General features: G+C 47.6%; 1 protein-coding gene across 10 annotated transcripts in view; it reads right to left on the reverse strand.

Annotated features, from left to right (window-relative positions):
• SFXN5 (sideroflexin 5) overlaps nt 1–22514 on the reverse strand; it is a 109618-nt gene that overhangs the window by 33864 nt on the left and 53240 nt on the right. For all 10 annotated transcript variants that reach the window (XM_087737020.1, XM_087737024.1, XM_087737025.1 and 7 more), the window contains 3 exons: nt 9793–9883; nt 5024–5139; nt 2817–2902 (listed from right to left, as the gene is read on the reverse strand). In XM_087737020.1, coding sequence (XP_087593146.1) covers nt 2817–2902; nt 5024–5139; nt 9793–9883 — 293 coding nt within the window. The remainder of the gene's footprint in view (nt 1–2816; nt 2903–5023; nt 5140–9792; nt 9884–22514) is intronic.

Here is a 22514-nt window from a genome sequence, read left to right on the forward strand (position 1 = left end):
CGCGGGGAAGCGAGCGAGCGGCTGGGTGGGCTTAGTTGCCGGCTGGGGTTAAACCACGACAGTCCTTTTTGGCACCCAATGTGGGATTCAAAGGGTTCAAGATAATGACAGGTTTCATTGGAACGTGCTAGATCGAATTTATAGCTGTTACTGCTGTTTAGCTATTAATCGGGAGGCTCCTGTGCTTGCCGCGGGGCTTGCTTGCCTCACTGTATATTACAGCCTGGTGCTCGTTAGTGGCTGCTTTTTGCTCTCGCTGCTCGCTGTAGGGCTGCACCGCTGATCGTCTGCCTCTGCTGTGCCTGGGAACGTTCTGATTGCAGCGATGGCCATGCGCCTGGGCTGGCAGACGGCCAGGGCATCGCTGCTGTTCCTGTGCTGCCATACCGGACAGGCTGGAGCTCCGGTCCAAACTCGAGTCGAAGGGACTGTGACCTGTGGGTGAGTCCATGCGGGAGCAGGACACCCCGAAGCGCCTGTGGCCGTGGATAAGCCCACGCCAGAGCAGGTACATCTCGAAGCGTCTGTGGCCGTGGTTATGTCTGTGCTGCAGCAGGTACCTCTGAAGGGATTGTGGCCCAAGGATAAGTCCACACTGGAGAAGGTACACCTCGAAGCATCTCTGGCTGTGGATAAGCCCACGCTGCAGCAAGTACACCTTGAAGCATCAGCAGCTGTGTGTGAGGTCACGCTGGAGCACCTCAAAGCGTGTGGCCATGGATAAAGCCCACGACAACAGGTACACCCCCGGCTGGGGTTAAACCCCGACAATGGGGTTAAACCCCAACAATGTGTAACCAGAATAGCAAAGATCCTCTGAATTATATGGATAAAACAGTTTGTCCTCCAGGGTGATCTTTCCTGGATGAGCTAATCATCAGGGTATGGTTAGACTGGAACCAGTGCCCGTGTTAAGCCAGCGGTAACACACGCAGCCACTTCGGTGCAAAACCTCGGTGCGACAGAAAGGCGAAAAGAAAGAGCTCGGTGGTAAGAATATCACAAATCGGTGGCATTTCTGAAGTGTCTGGCATGTGGACAGATGAAAACAGAAGTCCTCTCGACTGACAACAGCAGAGCAGCTTTGATGGGATTATAAAGGCTAGAATCGCGCGTCTGAATTTGAAGCAGGGAAGCTGCCAAGATGCTGGGGTACAAAGATAAGTGACAATCCCGGTTCTTCTTACACAGGATTTTGAGCAAGCCCTGAGTAAGGTACTCTAGAGTAAGACACGGTCACTCCTGAGCACCTCTCCTGCAGGCAGATCATGGGCTGGGGAACCGTCTGGGTGACACAGGGTCTCCGAGCACGACAGAGGCTGCAGAGCTTTTGTCAAGGAGCAGCACGAAGTGAAAATCAAATGCTTTCCACAAAATTAGGGGGACTGGAATCTACCCCTTGTCCTTTTGTGTTTCCAGCAGCCACCTCCAAACAGTGGCGTGCAGAAAGTGGTACCAAGACTGTGCCCTGCCACAGGGAACCACCAGAGTCCCTTCAAAAAAGAGAGGAAAACAGTATATTTTGGCCAAAAAGGCCTGAAAGAACCTACTTTACAGTGCCGAAAACACAGTTTGTTGCCCTGTTTCTCCCCACACCCAGGCCATGGGAGGAACCGATCTTGGTGAGAGCCTCTAGATGCTAAAGGGGTACCAGACTATATCTATATTTTTAAATTTAGATGTTAAAAAATCAGACTCCAAACTTACAGAAGCAGCCCTGACCCTTCCGTTACGGAGAGAAAATCGCCCAGGGGTGTTTCTACAAGGGTAAACAAGGCTAACCAAAGCTATGGGTCAATCCCTAATCGTACTAATTGCTATTTACTTTGTCAGTGGAGTGCTTTAGAGCAGCCATTATCAACAGATTTGTTTAAAGAGTGCTTCCAGCTTGGCTGTCTGGACAAAGGTAGCAAGCCCTTTAGCACCTCCATCTTTCAATGCACTAATCAGTCTCAGAGGTTGGCAAGGTGACCCCCACCCCATGGATCATTCACACCGAAGCAGCCGCTGATGGGTGTCCTAAGGAGCCGTAGGCACCCAACAGCTCCCAACAGGCTCACAGCATCTCTAGGCAGGAGAAAAAGCGGAGGTGCTGGAAAACAAGATGGGAGAATGGCCAATGGACGGGGCAGTTTGTGGGGTTTTTTTTTGCTATTAAGAACTCTGATAGGAGATAATTAGACATGAAATAATAACCCTGCCCTGTCCTGCCCGCTCTCCTAGCACTGATGCTCCACGGAGACACCTGCTCGGAGAGATTCTGGCTTAAACAGTGCCAGAAAGCAAATTTCTGCAGAATATGTAAAGCATATATTCTTCTGGGGAAGTCCAAGCCACAGGACATTATTGAAAGGAAGTACAAGTGCGTTCAAACAAGGCATAAGCAAGTCCAACCGTGGCCAAGGTGGTCTGGAGGCGGCGTGTGGTCAGCCAGTCCCCACGCTCCCTGTCGCTGGCTGACCCCGAGCCGAGACCTTTAGTCTGACCCCATGGGGCAGCTCTAATGTTTGCTAAATGGAGGACTGAAAACTTACGGATGCTTTTCCACTGAATTCAGAGAGTTTTGGCTCACACTGACCCTACGGAATTGAGTTGTTCATACTGCTGGGGTCTCAGAAAGATGGTTTAAAATACATCAACATAACACTTTAACAGCCTACAACAATGGTCAAAAATGCTGGAACATGAACATTTTCATAAGCAAAAAAAAGTCTTTGATGGACCAATGCTAAGAAATAGCAATGAATAACACCTCCTGAGCATCTCATCTCCCTTCCCCTTGAAAAATCCCCCCCTTCATATTACCAAACACTTACTTTTCCAGTATGGACATAATAATTGGAGGTAGAACCAGTATAGGCATTGGCAGGACCACTCTAGTCAGGGCTGTTTCTAGCAGTGCCTGAAAAGGAAAAACAAACAAACAAACCCAAGGCATTTAAAACAAATCTCAGGATGTACCTGCGCCGAGCAATCAACGCGTGGGCACAGAAACGGTCTGGTTGGCCTTTCTTCTGGGGCATACGTGAATGAATGTATCAACACACACTTTCAACTTTGCTATCAGCTATTTGTATACAACCTATTTTTGCTCCCTTGCTACTAATGATGGGCTGGAGCCCATGCTTGGTCACAAATCCAGCGGCATAAACAGAGACACCTAATAGCTTCCCTGATTTCACTTTATGTAACCAAAAGCGCTTGAACGTCTCATCATATTCCTACGCAAACATGTTAGTGCTGCCTGGGGGAAGAAAGAGAGGCAAAAGAGCTGCTTGGAAGATGCCGTAAGGTGAAATATCTCCGTATGGGCTGAGCAGCAGCTTCAACCCTTCCTCCCTTAACTGAATTCCAGTTTCAGTTATATGCTGGGGGAACGCAGCACCTTATTGCCTGCTCCAAGACTTGCTTCTGGTTTATAATCACTGGTGGTTTATCGCAAAGCATCGTAACTCACAGGGCTCTCCTCTCCCAGGAAGACACCCAACCATGGAGCTGTGGTTGTCCCTCCACTGGTGCTTTCTCCCTGGCAAGATTCACCAGGGAGCAGCAAACCGAGCAGCTCGGCAGCACAATACATATAAACTACCCTGAGATGAGACCTAGAGAAGATCATGGGTGCTCTAGCAAGGTGTTTAAGCACCACTGTGTCTCCATTTACCTCTTCCAACCACCTTTGCCAGCACCTACCTGGGATGCTCCAAGCACTGCGACCACGCGTGGGGCTTTGGCAGACCTAGGCAGAGGGTACTATAGATTTTGGGTGAAAATGCTGAAACTTATGCATATGGACAGGCTTGGGAGCACTCATTCCTTCCAAACGGGAGAAGGTCTCAGGGAGGTGCAGATGTGTTACACATAGGGAGGTGCAGATGTGTTACACATTGCCAAATTTTACGCAACGAAACCCAGTACTAAGCTACTCAGGAGGAAGCATCAGGATTAGACAGCAGCTGAGCAGAAGTTCTCAGAAGTCCCAAATCTGATGTTTAAACTCCACCTAAATCACACTTACAGTGCCTTCACTTTTAATATTTATGTTCCATGTTGTCTGTCTTCCCCTTGACCATTAGGATGGAGAGGGGAAGCTGGGTCCTGAAGCCAGTTAATGTAAGTGAGGAAAACTGGCTCCAATAAGTATCTCCGAGCCCTTCAACAGATTGTTTTAAGCTCCCTGTTAAACAACAATATGGAGATGTATTAGAGATCTCCCATTTCTTGCCGAGGACTGTAAATCTGTACATTAATTGCTGTCTATGAAGTGCCTTAAGAGCCTTGGACAGAAGGAGCGAGAGAAATGCCAAGCATTATATTATTAACTCCTCTGCCTGGGCGTGTGCTTCGGTACATGCTTTACATTTCAGATTAAAGCCCACTTGGAAACAACATGCCTCAGACAATCAGATGATGCTCAGAAGACAAAACTATGTAAGAAGGGAAGAAAAGGGAATAATTGCAGGCAGATGGCAGAGAGTAGGTTACAGGGGAAAACAAACCAGGTGTTGGGACGAGGATGAAGACATCTGGCTCCCCTCACAAAGCTTTGGCTGGCAATTGTTAATGCAGCTTTGACATGGCAAGGGTTAAAAAGCTACTCAGCTCGAAAATGAAGTCTTCCTCATTTAGAAAAAGGTGTAAGTTATCTTTGCTTCGTATTCAACATGAACTGCTTACAAGTTCCCACAAAGAAACCCTAAGGCTGTGAATGTGTCAGAGTAGTACAGGATCTTCCTGATGTCAGTCTGCGCCCTTCCAAACCATCGAGGTCAGCCACCGAACCTGCCTGCATGACGCGAGCCTGCGGCCACCAGCACACGCAGTTTTGTGGCTACGCAACTGCATGCGTGGGTACAAAGCAGGCGTCAAGTTTTGCCGCTTCGTTCTTCCTGCATGATGGGTAAAGCTCATCTATTTCTAGCTCTTTCAAGTCATCAGTTCCTACGGCTGTGGGATTCGTTGAGCCTGAAGGCCAGTTGTGTACAAGCTCACCCGAGCGTTCGCCAGGAACATCACAGGTACATACGTGTTTTGCAGCAATTCTGGAAGACCCGACAATGTTCCCGTTGTTGTCCAAAACATCAATTCCTTCTTCCAGCTCTGTGTGCCTCATCAGGACAACATTGCAGATATTGGCACTAGCTGAGGATGAGAAAAGCATGATGATTAGCAACGCAGCCCTGGTCAATACCAAATGGCAGGCTTCTGTTTGCCGTGACAGCCCTTCAGCTTTGCTTGCGTCAATCTGCCAAGAAGCTTCTGCAAGTCAAGGAGCCACTCTTATACCAAGACAAAGATGTGATTAAGAGGAGAATAATAATCAAGATGGTTTTCTTTTACTCGCAAAAGGATCTGCTGCCACAATCAGAAACATATGGACGCAAAGAAATACTGGTATTTCCAGCTGTTGGTGTTCGGACATGCTCCCAACTCCCATAGCGATTCTTCACCCGACATTTTGATCTACTAAGTCAAACATGTCCTTGCACTGAGCTACCAGTTGGTCATGGCCAACCAGGCACTGCTGATTGACAGCTGCCTCTTCTGATGGCAGATCCCAGACCTGGTTTTAACTCCCCTTACTAAGGCAGCAGACAAACCCTTCTTAAATAGTGGATTTTAGCAGGTATGATGGAAATACACTGCAAGGGGTTTCACTGAGCTATGAAGGACAGCTTAGATCTGAGCTCTTAAAGAGGACAGAATTTTTTTTTTAATCAAATAAGGCAAGGTTGGGTTGTTTCCATGGACACATATCCCATTAGTAGGGGTCCTGCTGACTATCTGCCCTTATTTCACATGCTTTAGCAGAAAAATGGCTCTGTGGACTTATTTCCTATTAGAGACCTGCTTGTTTGCTTTAACAATATTTTTCCAAACTGCGACACAAACCAGCAGCGCTTTGGTGGACTCTGGTTCCCAACATTCACATTTCCCAAATATCAGCCCTTGCATTCGTAGCGGAGGCAAAGGCAGCTCTGGGACCCTTTCTTGCCCCTCCTTGCCCAGCCTGTGGCTTTTGTAGCCTCCTCGAGGTGACCCCAAATTCTGCTCCTCAAGTAATGTCTTAGAGTTGGGGTTGAGGAACATCCTTCCCAGGTGCAGCTCCTCTCCAGCGCCCAGGCACTTCTTAAATTTTTTCCAAAGAAAAGCTGCTAATTCCTATAAAAGTTTGGGTTTTGATAAACTGGCATTTTCCAGCAAACCCCCCCCCCCCCATTTTGTTGCAAAATTTCCAACCAGAACTAACACAAACCCGCTGTTGCTGCAAGTACCACTGCTTCCAAAAATGTGTTTCTGTACTGCTTGATGGGTTAATATTCGCTAATTAATCTCAATTCATGTCATATAACAAATGTCTAATTTTTTGAGGGTGGTGGGTGGGTGAGCCCTATACGAATGCAGCTCTCTGCAATCAAGGATGATTTGTGGTGACAAATGCTCCTTACACTCGAGAATAAGAGGAACATACACACACGCACACTCTGTCTCTCTCTTTAATATTCAAACTACCGGACCACTCTTCCCATCTATCAAAATATCTGTGTTACCAACCCTTCAGCACCCTAATCCAAGATAAAAAAGAAAACGGGCATTTCATTTACAGCAAGTTTAGCCCCTCTTTTTTTTTCTTTTTTAACACTCACATGCCCCGTCCTAGTTTTCAGTCAAGACTGAACATTTAAAAACACACCAGCAGAGATGCTCTGGCCAAGCCAGGATGCACCAGCACAAGGCTCTTGTGAGACTCATGATGGGGTGTCCAGACCTGAAGCTCTCACCACAGCTAGGTGCTTCTCCAAGTCTCTGGATCCTATTAGGGCTTCATTGACCAGGTCCCAAATTCAAAACCTGATTCCAGCCCATTTGTTTGAGACAAGCAACTGTCTTAGTTGCTTCTGTTCTGCTTCAGTAGAACACTGAGAAAGCAGAAAAAGCTGCTAATTATAGATAAACTTGGATTTTATGGAAGTCTCAAATACAGGGGGGAATGAGAAATAAATAAATATATATGTAGACAATTTGATTTTCAGAATTTGGAAAAAAAAGGTGATAATACAGCCTGGAAACTACTTCTGTGAAAACCTTAGTGACATATTAGAAACTGGGTTCAGATACAAAAGCAACCCGCTACCCTACTTCTACGTGTGTATAAGTATCCTTTCTAAACCAGGGTGCTCTCCACACACTAAACAGGTCTTTGTGCAACACCTAAACACAATCTAAAATTTTAGCCTGCCCACAAAAAAAAAAAAAAAAGCCCAAGGAGAAGAAATCCTTCCTCCTCCTCACCTCCCTTCCCTCCAATGGGTATCCTTCTACCAGCTTTAGCTTCCTTCAGCTCAGCTTTGGGATGCCACCTTTCGTTTTTTTCGGGTTTTCTGGGGGTTTTTTTAGCCACACACATCTCCAGTACAAAGCACACCATCACCAGTGACACCCCTTACCTTCCTGACAGCTATCCACACCCAGTGCTTGGGAAGAAGTGGGTAAATTGGGTTCTTCGCAATAACCCTGGGCATTGAGGTCCTTCACCACCTACATCTCCAAGAAAGGGTCAAGCCCCTTCTTGTTCAAATTCAGGAATCGCAGCTCTCCAGAACACAGCGCAGACACACTCCTTCCCTTCTCCTGCACTGAAAACCTTCATGGAGAACAACTTCACTACCCAGACATTGCTGTGGGGTGGCCAACATCAAGCATGAACCCCTCTTGCATCAAGCCAGCCACCGGGTAGGCAGAGCCTTGGCCATTTCCATGAGCGCTTCCACCCAAGATGGTTTGCTGGATCTGTCCCCTGGGGCTGGGGAGGATTTTTTCGGACAGCCTGTGATTTTCCGCTACTACAAACACCTTAGGCGGAGGGCGAGGGTGCAGTCTGACCTCCAAGCACCCTGCTCCAGTGCCACCAGCCACAACGTGGGGATCAGAGTAATCGGAGCCTGCACCAGCTACCTGGGTATATTCACGACTGGCCACGCTCCGTGTCAGTGCAAGTGAGGTCTGGAGGCCCCTGCAGATACATCCCCATGCCCTGCACTCGTCTCGGGGTCCCATGGTGAAAGTGGATTTCAAGGAGGAACCACTTCTGTTAAATACGCCCTACAGGCAGGATTTCTGCAGATACGGTTTAATTTATTGGACAAAGACAACTGTTACCTGACCCAGAGAAGACAGATACAACATGTGGAGCATCTCTGAGGTCAGTAAAACCCACAGACCAGCTTTCCCCGTGCCTACCCCAGCTTCCCAAGGCTTTACAGGACTCTTTATGAACATCTCTGCTCAGACACTGGTTTGTCTTCCACCCAAACAGTAGTTGCGCTTCTCCAAGTCTCCCTCTCTCATGACCCTTTGGGATGAGAGACCATAAAGCTCTGATGCATACCTCAAGCTGCTATCAACCAGCACAGCTCAGCCGAGGTTGGTGGGAGAGGGAGGCAAAGAAGGGCAAGGGGAAAACTGCTTAATGGTAGTGGAGCAAGAGATTTATTTACACCAGCATCTGGCTTTTCACGTAGCAAAGGTGAAATTCTGCCCTTTTGCTGGGAGCTGGTGGTTCAGAAGCAATGGGAAGACGCATCTTAATTAAACAGTTTGTCCAGGTCTGCAAACCAAAAACTTGCAGCTTTCAAAACCGCAAAATGGCAATTAGTGGGAGGATTCCTGATGTCCTGGCACATAACGAAGCATGACAGTACACAAATAAAATAAGAACTAGAGAATTAATTACGGGCTAAACAATTTAATTATGGGCCCTCAAATCAATGCCGACACAAGCGTAACCTCTTTCTCCTTACACCTTAGTATGAAAACAGATCAACCCGGCGGCAAAGACTTCCCGCGTGCATCTCTGACTCAAACCCAGCCTCGGAGCTGCCTCCCGGGTCTTGCACTCACCTCCGGTGTCCTCTTGGTTATAAAAATCAAAAGAAAGCTAAAATCCTCTAAAAATATATTCCAGGAAAGTTCCAGGAAAACAATAACAATGTCCACAGATCCCCTACATAGGAGCAAAGTGCTCAGAAAAAAGACTGAGTGCAACCTACAGACCACAATCCCCGTTATCCCCTGCTCTGCAGACAGGGCGAGCAGCTGTTTTTATGGCAGAAAAAAATTTTAAAAGCCCCAGCAACCTGGGGCCTTTATAAATAAACAAGCTTATATAAAAAAATACCATTACACCACTGGTGATTTTTTCACAGCTAAAATAACTCATCGTTTGCTGAACGTTGTAACCATGGGCTTCAGCAAAGGCTGAGTCCAGCGTGTCCCTTCCTTCAAACACCGAGCAGTTAGCTGATAAACTGCAGAAGGGCTTATTTTGTGCTCCAAGAAGTCAGTAGCAACCTTCATTCTTCACACACTTCGGTCTTTTTTTAATCAGTGGCTCTTAGAAATCTGTATATTCAGACTGGGAGCATTTCATTGCATTTTTATTGTAAAAAAACCCTAATGCTGCCTCTTATTTGAAGATTTGATTTGACATGATTCAAACCAGATCTTGCAAATTAAATGCTCTTGAATTTGGACGGTTGAGGACCAGTCAATGCCGATCATTTTTTAAACTGCTTGAGAGTAGAAAGTGCAGCTTGATAAAGCCTCGTGAGCTGCCTGCCCCAGCAGCTTTGCACCATCCTGTCACTGTCTGCACTGACTCAGGGACCCACCGCCGAGGGGACACGGCAGCGATGGCGTAAAGCAGGAAGGCAGGAGTTAGGTGTCCATCGCAGTGGCTTTTAGCCACCGGTAGGTTTACTTTGAATAATATAGAGAAAAGGTGTTATTTCTTACCAACAGCAGGGAATGGCACAAACCTCTGGATCAAGAGACGAGTGGCAGGGGTAAACTTGTTTGCTCTCTGAACCAGAACATTAAGGCCCACCTTTGAATAGAAAAACAAAACAGAGAAGCAGAAACATTTAGCTACAAGGAGCAGGGCAGACACCACAGCTTGCAGACAGCAGCAGAGCTCTTCAGAGGGACAGACTGGGGTCTCCCCCCATGCAGAAGCATTTGAGAACTAACCCCCCCCCAAACACACACACACACCGCAGGGCTTAGCTGTGTTGGGTTCAACCCTTTATTCAATAAAGGGTTGAACCCAACCATTGCATTGAACCCAACCGTTGGGTTTAAATGAAGGGCTGAACCCAACTGTTGGGTTTAAATGAAGGGCTGAACCCAACCGTTGGGTTTAAACCATTTCCAGCCAAAAGACAGGCTAGAAACCACTGCAACGCCCTTCAGTCCTTCTGGAAATGCCCCTAGCTGCATTTTTACCCAGTTCACGGGCATTTTCTCCATCCAGCACAAAATCAGTAGGATTGGGAGTCATCATGCAGCTAGGAAAAAAGCCCAGTATCAGTGGTGGTGGTTGGCCCAACACAAGTCATTCCTCCTCCCAGGGTCTGTGCAAACTACACCACCCCACTCCATTGCAAACATTTGGGCTATAAAGGAGCTATTAATAGAAACAAGAAATAGCAGGCAGTTTATTATAACCATGGATCATTTTTTTGTTGTTGCCTCCCCCAACACTTGAATAATGCAGAGCTCTCTGCAGTTTTGCAGGGATCTAAGTCATTACGTATGTTAATATAAACAGCACGGAGGAGAGTTGCTGCCTCGTCAGCCTCAGTGTGGTTGGATAGTAGTGATAGTCGGAGAATTTCCATCAAAATTTGTTTCAAGCGGAACTGGGGTTATTAATTAAACAAACCTATTCGCAGGGAATGACTTCTGTCTTCAAATTACTCTCCCCTACAATATTTTCTCTTTTTCATCCAAAAAAACCCAAATGCGCAAACAAAATCTAACAGCCCCAAACCAGGAATTTTAGGCCGAAAATGGAAGTCTTTAGCAATGCCTGGCCAAAAAGTTTTCAGCCAAAAATGCAGTAAAATTAAAAAAAAAAAAATTTCAGCCAAAGCCAAAAACCTGCCAGCAAATAGTGATTTGGGGGCTTTAAAAAAAAAAAAAAAAAAGAAAAGAAAAGAAAAGAAAAGAAAAAGCATGGGAGAACATATTTTGCAAGCTGCTACATTATACATGCATCCACAGTGCATCGCGTCTTTTTGGAGGCTGAGAGGAAGATGTTGAGAAGCACAACTGCTGGGTAAGCCCTGCATAAGTAGAGTGCTGGTTTTCAAAACCCATGGAGTGTTTCCAGAGCCCCATGAGGCTTTCACCAAGCCCCCCAGCAGGAAACCTTCCTCCTCTCCTCGGCCACTGTGACTCTAGCACCGAGCCCGAGAACCACGGTGGTTCTTCTTAGTCTGGGCAAGAATGAGGGTTTTGTCTTAATCTTCTTCCCCCTCAAAAATGACTGAATTTTTTTTTTTTTTTAACATTTTCCAAGTGCTGGGATGCGTATTTGTAAAATCTGAATGCTTCCAGAAACTGTAAATCAGTCTAAAATGGGTGGCTTTAAGACTAGAGTTAAGACAGTCTTAAGCCTGGCTTCGCTGGTACTGCCCCATGGATTCACGTATTTATAGCCTGGATACAGCTCATCTGTGTAGATGACAAATTTTGTTGGGTTTGCAGCCTCTGCTTGTAGGTTTGATGGGAGGATTTGACCGTTAAGTGGAAGAGCAGCAGCTTTTGAAACAGAAAAGATGAGTCTGGGAGAGACACCGCTGTGAGGCTAGTGGTAATAAAAGCATTTTACTTTCAGATTCAATTTGGTGTTGCAGATGAACTCGCTCCTCCACTTACAGCAACCACCCCGCTGTGAATATGAAATTAAATGTTGATGTAGATTTAAATCCAATCTCCCAAATTCCCAACATGAGGACTAGATTTAGGAAACTAATGAGGGTTTGTTTTTTACAGTTTTGAAATTGCTTTAGCCAATCTGTGAACTCTTTCCTGCAGGTCACGAAGTGGGATGAGGGTAAACAGGTCAAGGAGAGCATCCAACAACGAGAAGGTACGCCTCAGTCTCAGACCACTGTAAGCAAAAGGGCCATCAACAAGGAGAAAACTTAATGAGTTTAATTCCTAGGGGCTGGCTAAAGAACACTGACTATCGAGGCAAATTCATCACTAAGAAAACAACTGCAGGAGCAGTATTATTATCCTCATCCTGCCTACAGCCTGAGTCACAGATCTGGGATCTACAACGCTGGCGCTGTACAAACACGTAACAGAGTCAGGTGGGATTCATCACACCAAACGTGGTAGAATCATAGAATCGTTTAGGTTGGAAAAGACCTTTAAGATCATCAAGTCCAACCATAAACCTAACATGGCCAAGCCCACCACTCAACCATGTCCCTACGCACCACATCCACACGGCTTTTAAATACCTCCAGGGATGGGGACTCCACCACTGCCCTGGGCAGCCTGGTCCAGTGCTTGATAAGCCTTTCAGTGAAGAAGTTTTTCCTAATATCCAACCTAGACCTCCCCTGGCGCAGCTTGAGGCCGTTCCCTCTCCTCCTACGGGATCCCTTTGCAGCCCAGCACAGAGAAATGAGCCTTTTTAAGGGTTTTTATTCTCCTCCCGAGACAGACATTTACGGGTGCTCACGCAAAGTGTCCCCAACAGTGCCCATTTATCCCTGCTGACTATCAAAGGAGTCCAGGGATGCAGCTCAAATGAAGATATCTACGCTAGTGATGTCTCAACTCAGTGCTCCTCCTTGCAGCTGGGATCTGCAGTACCGGTTTCAGTGCAGTACTGGTTTCAGTGCAGCCCTGGTTTGGGATGTTCCCGTGCTGTGACCCAGACTAGGGGACAAATCCACCTTTTCCAAACTGCCTACTTTTTTGAGGTTTCTTTCTCCAGAGCAATTCCTCGCTCTGGCTGACAGAGCATCCCGACAAGCCGGGGGAAGCTGGACATGGGGAATGCATTCCACCGCGACGGCTGCTAACATCCCGCAACACGAAACCGGGGCCGAATGCTGTCCACGGGAGAGCAACCTTACTCAGGGCTCTACTACGCCTCGGGCAGCACTCTGCCCTTCCTCCCACCCTCTTCTTCAAGTGTGGAGAATTCCTGCTATTTATTTTGCTACCGGTTTTGTTTTCAGCATCAACAACATTATCTCAGCAGAAGGACAGAGTTTGTGGCGTCGCCGTACTTGAAGCCGTACCATCAGGCCCTGTCACAAAGCGACTGTGTAATAATAAACCAAGGTTTCCGTTTCCTTTTCTTTTCCTTTGTGTCTCAAAAAGTTCTGGCCTCATGTCCACCAAGACAGGAATTTTAAAAGCACAGGAATTTTTTAAAAACTCCCTGCTTTATTTTTTTATTTTTTTATTTTTCCTTTATGACTATTAAGATTTTTGAAGCCTGACAGATGGCTTTTGAATGCCTGAAGTTGGCAACGACCGAGCTATTTGATAAAGGTCTAACCCTATACCTCTTAAACCAGTTCTAGAGCAGTAAATACATCAGCAGTTCAAGTATTTCACTTAATTTTGAGAGGAAAATAAAGGAATATTAGGAGTCCAGCAAGCAAGGTGGACATCGGCTGATAGATGACGCCACCTGAACGCTGCTGAGCAGCTCTCTAGACTTCATTAACTGCATGGGTGAGATCTCCACGGATTTAAGGGATTCAACTTTCCCAGGTTCCAGTAGCATTGGGGCAACCCTGACCAGCGCAGTTGGAGCTGGCTGCTCCAAGTGACCTAGAAAGCCAACTTGGAAGGAGGGACTGGCTCCAGAGAAGCTCAAGCTTCAGCCCTCAAATCACCAGATTGCTATATTAGAACATTAATTGGATCTGATGAGTCCCATACAGCCGAACTGAAGAAAAGAGCATTAGGAGAAGGAAAGAAAAAAAATCATTCATTAGGGCTGGGAGGTGAAGATGGAGGCAGAGAGATGGAAAACTGGGCTGTTTACCAACTGGAGCTTTACCAAGTCAAGGAGAACAGAATGGAGGAGTGTAAGGGAAGAGAAAGCAATAACAATCCATGTGGAGAAGGACATTAAAGAGGAGCAAGAGCAAGGAAAGGAGGAAACTCGAATCAAACCCAAGATGACTGCAGAAGGGATGACTGCAGTAGCCCCACAGCTGGATGCTTCAATGGAAGAAAATGGTGGTCTTGAGAAAGAAGCACGATTGCAGGAGAGGTATGAGCAGGAAAAGAGGGGATTAATGCTGATAATGAGACAAACTTGATTTGGCAGGCGATGGAGAAAGGAGGACAGTGGGGGCCCGTGCCCAAGACAAGAGGTTGTTGTTTCAACATCGAGTTTTCCATGCATCTGGATCCGGTACAGAGGCAACACCACACCTGGGCACTGCAGGGCTGGGCTGGGGCAGAAGGAAAGGGGACGGATGAGAACAAATTTGCTGGAAACACAGACGTACCAGTGAAACGAGAGAGAAAATGCTGCAGAGAAGCACAAGGAGTTTGGAAGGCAGCAGTTGGCGAGGACCCAGTGGTCGCCATGCTCTCCTGAGCCCCGAGGCAGGGTGAGGGGCACCGGGTGCCTCCTCTGACCATACCACCTCTTTGTGTCCACTACGCCAAAAGCTCGAGGCTGTGCCTTTGGGAAATGGCTGCTACAGCTCCAATGATTTATGGGCTTGATGGAGGAATCGCCGGGCTGGGTTTCCAGTCTGAGTGATCATACCACTCTCTTCTGGTGTCTTCTGGTATCTGGACTTGGTATTTGTGAATCATTAGAGAAGAGGAGGCGCAGGAACAGGAGTTTTTGAGCACAAGCATCCAGATTTTAGAGCTGGGCACTGCTTCATTTAAAAACTTTAAGCAGCAAACAGAAGTTTATCACCAGCTCCTCCAGTCTACTGTGATTTTCCTCCTGCTCCTGGCTCCCCGCAACGGTTCACCTCCGAGGAGGTGCCCGGCCATGCTCCATCCCCTCCCATCCCTCACCCTACTTTGCACCGAGTTCCCCTGGTTTCTAAGTGTTTCTTGACCGCCCTAAGTGGCGGATAGTCCTGAGGGCAGTGGGTGGCCTCCCGCACCGTCTCACAAGCTGATTACGGGCATCACACCAAATTCGCAGGCTGTCAATGCAGCCGCTCCACACGGCTCACAAACAATTATCAGGAAGAAGGAGCTGGGATTAGAAAAATCCACAGGGGCGCCTCCACCTAGAGAGGAGAGTGAAAAATTGCATGTGTGTGTGTGTGTGTGTGTGTGCGCGAGTTAAGTGTGCGATGGGAGCGGGGAAGGAGGAACAACCCATGGCTGGTGGCACTGCCGGCAGGGGAAGGAGCAGGGTTGCTGCCCCGGAGCGCTGCGTGCAAGGATGCTCTCCCTGCCCCGAGTCATGCTCAGCCGAGACCGAAAACTTGGTCCAACAAGCTCCTGTCCTTCCCGAACACGGGGAAAAAAAAAATCAAGATCCTATTTTTTTATTGCTCATGAATTCTTTAAGTGTAATGAGCCAGTCCAACTCGAATTCATCGAATTAAAGTTCTTAGATTCTCCTTCTAGCTTTGGTTAGACACCCTCAGGCATTGCCTGGCTTTATTTTAAAGGACAGAGCTGGAAATGTAACTTTTTATTATTCTCGCTCCCCAGCATCAGAAGATTTTTAAACCTGCTTATTGGGACAAACCTATCCCTTGTAAACGGTATCAGCGATACAGCTCGCTGAGCTGCGGGAGTCGGGGCTGCAAGGGCAGGTATCGCTGAAGCCGGCTGTGACACAACCATTACAATGCTAATATTATTTTACAGCAATAATCTTAGGCTTGAACAGTCTTCACCTCTCAGCTTCCTTAGGAGAGGAAAAATAAGACCTTTCTGCTGAAATCCTCTGTGGTCGTGAGAATGTCTTGGGTTGTAAGGGACGTTTTCAAGACAAAGCCCATTTTGATTTTGCAAAATGCTAACTTTTTGGGGGGCGAAATCCAGCTTGTTTAATAATATCATTTTTGCAATGCCCATTTGTCCAGAAGCAGCCTCTGCTTTAATCCGATCTCTCAGACCCACACTGGGCTTTCCTGATTAGACTCCTACACAACTTTTTTTTTTTCTGATACAGCTAAAGATAAAATTTAGGAGTTGTAATTTTTGTGTAACCTCTGTGCCCGACCAGTTCCAACTGCGGCTGAGATTCCTACATGAATTATAATCTATGAACCCCATGGGAATACAACCAAAAATCTCAAAGACAAATCACAGCGTTTCAAGAATTGAGAAACTCTGCAGAAACCCTACAGTAACTACAGGAGTCCCCAAAAAGCTCTATTTTCTTGGAAATAACACCACCAAGGCTCCTGTATAGAAGAAAATTGCCCCAGGATGACTTACTAAGACACCTGCATCGGAGAGGAGTGATTTCCCACTGTGAGAGCAGGAATTTGAGTCCTGGAGGTTTAAATTTCTGCTCTGAAGAGCTTCCTACATCGGTCCCGACACCAAGTCACGTAGCTTCTGTCTCCGTTTCCCAACCGTGCAACAGAGCTGAGAGCCAAGCCCAGGCTCCCAGGAGCACCCCAAAGATCTCCAGGGGCTCCCATACAGCATACATACTTCCATACAGCATGCCGGAGGCTACTGCATAGCGAGAGCTCTGCCCTTTGCTCCTGTCCAAGTAATCTAGTTGCTTTTAACTTCAGCAGATTGTTGCTGGTTTCTTCTTGGAACTCTTGTGGTGGGCTCGTGGAGGCACTAGCCCCCAGTGGGCAGGCAGGCAGGAGCAACTGGGGGGACTCACCTCCACCTTGGCTCTGCTGGTTGCAACCACAGACTCACCTAAGCCATCTTTTTCTTTGCGCAAAGCCAAGAAGCACTGGCACACTCCCTTTCTGCACAGCCACGGTAGGGACAAGAGGGGTAACAAGCAGCTGAAGGGGGGGTAACATCTCCAACGGCTGCAGCAGTTGGCTGGATGAAAACATGTCCGAACCCACAAACCAAGATCAAGAGTGTCAGGGGTCCTAAAACTGATTTATATAAAACTCTATACTAGCAGGAATGCTTTCTTCCCTTGCATTTTTCAGAGGAAAAAAATTATCATGGAATACCTCAGCAAACCAGATTAGGTCATTAAAACTGTCTTGTTTCTCTCCAGTTTTAGCCTAGTTTGTTTTTATACATATTCAAGCTTAACTCCATATACTTCCACAGTTTGCGAAAGCACCAGGTGCACACCATACAGTAAGCCAGAGCATCACTAAACCATGCTGGCACTGGTTCCCTACCTCCACTGGTTCCCCACCTCCACTGGCTTGTCTGGAGTCAGGATGCAGGGTCGGGAAGCAAGGAGGCACTTTTAAAATGAAAAGACCTGGATCTGCCTGTAAAGAGATGCTTTAAACACCTTCCTGAACACCGTGACCAGCAGTGACTCCAAGGTGAGTCATTAGTAGCTGACAGCACCAAAGTTATTAGAATCATAGAATTGTCAAGGTTGGAAAAGACCCTTAAGATCATTGAGTCCAACCGTTAACCCAGCACTGCCAAGTCCATCTATACCATGTCTTCAAGCACCACATCTATCCGCTCTTTAAATACCTCCAGGGATGGGGACTCAGCCCCTGCCCTGGGCAGCCTGTTCCAATGCTTGACCACCCTCTCCGTGAAGAAGTTTTTCCCAATATCCAACCCAAACCTCCCCTGGCGCGGCTTGAGGCCGTTCCCTCTCGTCCCATCGCTTGTTCCTGGGGAGAAGAGACCGACCCCCCCGGCTCCAGCCTCCTTTCAGGCAGTTGCAGAGAGCGATGAGGGCTCCCCTCAGCCTCCTCTTCTCCAGGCTGAGCCCCCCCAGCTCCCCCAGCCGCTCCTCCCCAGCCTTGGGCTCCAGCCCCTGCCCCAGCCTCGCTGCCCTGCTCTGGCCACGCTCCAGCCCCTCCATGGCCGCCTTGGGGTGAGGGGCCCAGCGCTGAGCACAGCACTCGAGGGGCGGGCGGCCTCACCAGTGCCCAGTACAGGGGCACTAACGGCATTAATTGCCTGATTTTTTTAACCCACGGTTACCCAGTAAGGTAAGCCAAAAGGAAACCTTCAAGCCCTGGGCGGGTACATTTTAAGTGTATAGATCACTACAAAATAGACAGCCTGACTGGCAGTCATGGTTACATGACATTGCATCTCTGTCTTTTATACGAAAGAAGACAAAACACCTACTTTTGTCAGAATTTAGCTCAGGTTGCTAAGTGAGAACAACGTATTTATTTGCCTCTGTACTGACAAGACCATAAATCCCAAACTTGCGCTTAATAAAAACCTTCTGAGAAGTTACAAACCCCGGTATATTTGAAAGGGGAAGGAGGGAGCCTGGCTACTTTATTAATTGCGGAAAACCCCACCATCCCTCTACTTAGAGGTGCCTGATCTCACACACGTGCTTATGCTTCCCCTTTCATCGGGGAAGAATCGACGCCCTGTCACCAGGGGGAAGCTCAGTGCTGTCGTGCCCAGGCAGTCACGATGGACGATCCTTGGTTAAGTTACATACACCTATATATGTAAAACACACCCTGTACGCCTGCCAGGCTTGCTGCCATCTAATTAGAGCCCATCCTGTCAACAGGGGAGGACAAGGCCAGCAGTACCGATGTACATCGCACCTCCAGGGTACGTGGAGTAGACAACAGATGGACAACGAGCTAATGACCAGGGCACCAAGCTGAGCGACAATACACTGCTTACTGGGGGCTGTCAGATACGCGGCCAAGTGATACTGGCAGAAGAGAGGAACCCCTTGGAGAGTCCGCACGGGGTCTTCAGTATCATAAGGAGCAAGATTTGGAGCCGGTCTTGGCAGAACCTGAAGCCATGATCGTGGAAATTAAAAACCTGATGTATAAAGCACTGATCCAAAGACTACGGAAACCAACGGCAATACCACCACTGCTGTGAAACCCTTCAAGGAGGGCATATGGAGAAACCCAAGGACTCACCACCATGGGCTCCAGGCGAGGCAACCCCTGGGCTAACGCCACTGGTCTCCAGTCTGCTGGTCTCAGCACCAGGGACAACCCCGAAACCAGATCCTTCTCTGGATCTGGTTTAATCTGCAGGCATTTAATTGCAGCCGCAAGAATCATTCCTGGCCTGGAACCAAAGTTACAGTCTAAGGCCATAGCACTGAAGAGCTGAATCAGATGCAAAAGGGATCGGCAATACAGTAGCAAATCGAATTTGGATCTGAAACTAGAAACCTACTTATAAAATATGTATAAAACAGTTATTAACAATAAAATTGGTTTTTATTACATAGCTTTTTTAACCTTTTAAAAGCGTGACATAATTAGCAGAGAGCAAGAGTGTGAGTGCGTGTGTGTGTCTGCTGGAAAGGGTTTCTGTATAATTACAAGCCCACCGATCAGTATAGTTCTTGGCGATAGAATATTTGGGGAGAAAAAATAAAACATTTAAAATATGCTTGGTCTTTCTCAAGTCTTTTTACTACTCTCTGCCTTTGTTTGCCTTGCTTAGGAAAACCAGCTGGTATTAATTGCGCTTTGTACACCACCATCATGAACAGCAGCCAGATATCAGAAAATAAGGCCTAATCACAGGAATCCGCTCAATTGTTTAAAAAAAAGAAAACAATAACAATTACCACTCAGTGTTTGGAAAAGCAGTAAACCGAGAGCAATCAAAAGAAAAGGCAGGGAGGAGGCTTGGAGAAGGCGATAAACTGCGATCACAGAAGGAGAAACAGAAATCTGGGTTACTTAATGGTAATCAGACTCCTCTAAACATATTGTCCGCCGCAAACGAAGCTCGGAGATGTCGCACACTCGCGCGGAGCGGGTAGCCCAGGTCTCGGCACGTGCCCGGTGGCGGAGACGGTGCAGAAGTGTCATGTAAGAAGTCAGAGATGGAAGAGATCTGTTATCTCAGCCTTTTCACCTCTTTTCCCACACTCAGTCTTAAAATTATCCCTTCTGATGTCTTTTCTAGCCTTAGTTCAAGTGATTGCTTCACCTGAGCACCGCACGGGAGAAGAGAGAAAATTCTGGACCTGGCATAGCTTTCCTTGCCTGAAGCTATGCTGTGGATTGTGTTGAGCCAGGAGTAAGTGGGAAAACAAGGAATACTGAGGAAAAAACATCAAAATATTGAAAAATACTGAAAAACAGAATATTGATTCCTCCAAAAACTAATCCCAAAGGCTGCAAATCAGGAGTCCCAGAGGTAGCACTGGATCTAAGAGAGAAGCGTCGCTCTCTCTGACAGCAATTCCTCTCTCATTTAAAATGGGAAAAGAATCAGGTTATTTGCAAAGATTTGCTAAGACTTCTAGTTTAATTACAAGAAGTGTAAAGCCAAAATCTGCTCTTCCGTACGCGTGAGAAAGCAATTTGTTTGTCCCTCTTGTTAGATAAAGACACGGAGGGTGCAGACGATGGGAAGCACAAGCACAAGTCAACTGATTTGTCATTTCGTGAGCCTTCTCCCCGCATCGCTTGCCAACTGCAAACATGGAAGGGGCTCACTTTAATTAATACCGGGTCTCAGCAGACCACTGGAAGCAGTGGCACTTGTTTTCAGGTCATCTGGTCCTAATAGGCTCACACTGGGAGGTGATTTGCTGCTAACTGACAGCAGAGATCAGTTAATGAGGGCTGAGGCCTTATGATCCAACGTAATGAACCTCAGGGCTATTTCTATATTATTTGTCATCACCATTTAAAAAAAAAAAAAGAAACCTGCTCGAGGAGATGCTGGTTATTAATCCAGATATTTACAATATAAAAATCACTCCCTGCTCTGCAGGATTTTCTCTAGGCTGCTCTGCATCGGGAATTGAGCACGCGGTAAGTGGTGCTGCGGATTACCAGGACACGAGCTATTCTGCTGTAACACACACATCGGTAGTGTCCCCACCGGCTCGTCTACACGGGGACATCGATGCACAGCAACTTCATCTCATTTTCGCACACCCTCGGTGCCACAGTGTGCTCCACTTCAGAAGCAGACCTCCTTCCAACATCAGGAAGGAGAAAGTATCCACGAAGGCTGCCGCCCTTCCCCGTCCCCCAACCACCTCGACGGATCTAAGGAAAGCTCCTGCCTCCCCATAACAATATTCTGACTCTCAGGGCACCAGAGCCACGAACCCACTGCTGTTACAGAGCTCACGGTACTCTCGCACACACTAAGGGCATCCCAGGGGAAGCCCAGTCCGGTGGGGCCATCGTGGCACTTACATAGGAAGGCAGAAACACCCTCTCGGCATCCGCACCGCTGAAGGAAGATTCCCTCTTGCATAAGCTTGAAATGCTGTAACTACAGAATCCTGCGGCACCATCTTTCCTCACGGTGTTTTTAAAACTGTCCCTGTAACGGACAGCCGAGGTGTACAAGGTAACCAGGCACTGGGGCTCCTGCTGGAGATGCATCTCCAAGTTATGTGGACAGATAAATCCCAGCATCGTTTCAGTTTCTGCATTTACTCAAAGCTTGTTGCTCTGTACAGACCACCAGCTCCTTCACCACCGGGGAGTAAATAGTACAACTAACGGAGGTACAAACCACCCCGGGACGAAGAGCTGATCTTCCATCAGCAGACTGAGGAGCCACCCACGTGTCACCAGCGGTGACAGCCACCCTGCAGTAACAGCAGGCCACTCCTGGTTTGCTGTAATTTCCTCCATCTACAAGTCTTGGTGTAGTTTTTCACACTGCTTCAGAAAAAGAGTGTTTCTCACAGCACCACTGATGGTCACTTCTGCACTCTGAACCCATCTTTCTGCTTCAGCTCCTCTGCAATCAGCCTAGGAGGAACCAGAGGTTTTAAGGACCTGCATCAGCTGTCCCAACACGGCCATCTCCGCTCGCCGCCCACGTGGTTTCCTTACCAAAGCCTCTCAGCTTCTCGGGGTGACAAAACTCTGCCAACATCACTTCTCCATCTCTCCTGCCCTTTATCTGCCCCTGTTGCCAAAACGGAGAGGAGCATTAATGGCAACAACGTGGAACCATTCATCATCCCTCTGCCGCAGCTGCGCTGGGGGCTGGCGGGGAGGTTGTGAGCGGCAGCAGCGCATCAAGCTGGAGAGCTTCGCTTTACTCATTCACAAGGTGGAAAAAATTCTGAACTAAGGACCGAGGAGGACAGTCAAGCTCTCCCGTGCTACACTGGGAAACAGTGGGCAGAGAACGGCTGCTAACAGAAGCATTGAGGTTGGTGGGATGGGGATTGCACTTCAGCTGCGAAAGCGTGGAGCTGGTGTGGACGCATCTTCATGGGGTTATGAAGCGTGGGAGCTCACACCAACGCAAGGCTGGTCTGTGTGCGCAGTCGGGGTTAATTCTGCAGGGAAGGGATAAAACAGGCGACACAGAGTACGGCAACCAGTGAGCAAGCCATGCCAGCAATACGGAAAACTATCAAGCAGAAGCATATCCAATAAAACGGACAGTTTCCACTCAAAACTGCAAGGCACTTCACCAACTCTACGCCTGTTGCTACCACTGGTGCAAAGCTGTCTGGCAGCTGCAGGAGAACACAGAGATACGCTTTGTGCAGATTTTCTGCTGTCCACTGTGGGCACGATGTGCCAAACCGCTCACTGCCAGTTCCCAGCCGGGAGCTCCTGCCTCCATAGTTCTTCTAA

This window comes from Nipponia nippon, unplaced genomic scaffold, assembly GCF_047370975.1.
Source record: "Nipponia nippon isolate SJK-2023a ecotype South Korea unplaced genomic scaffold, ASM4737097v1 scaffold_6, whole genome shotgun sequence".
In the NCBI taxonomy this organism is placed as follows: Eukaryota; Metazoa; Chordata; class Aves; order Pelecaniformes; family Threskiornithidae; genus Nipponia; species Nipponia nippon.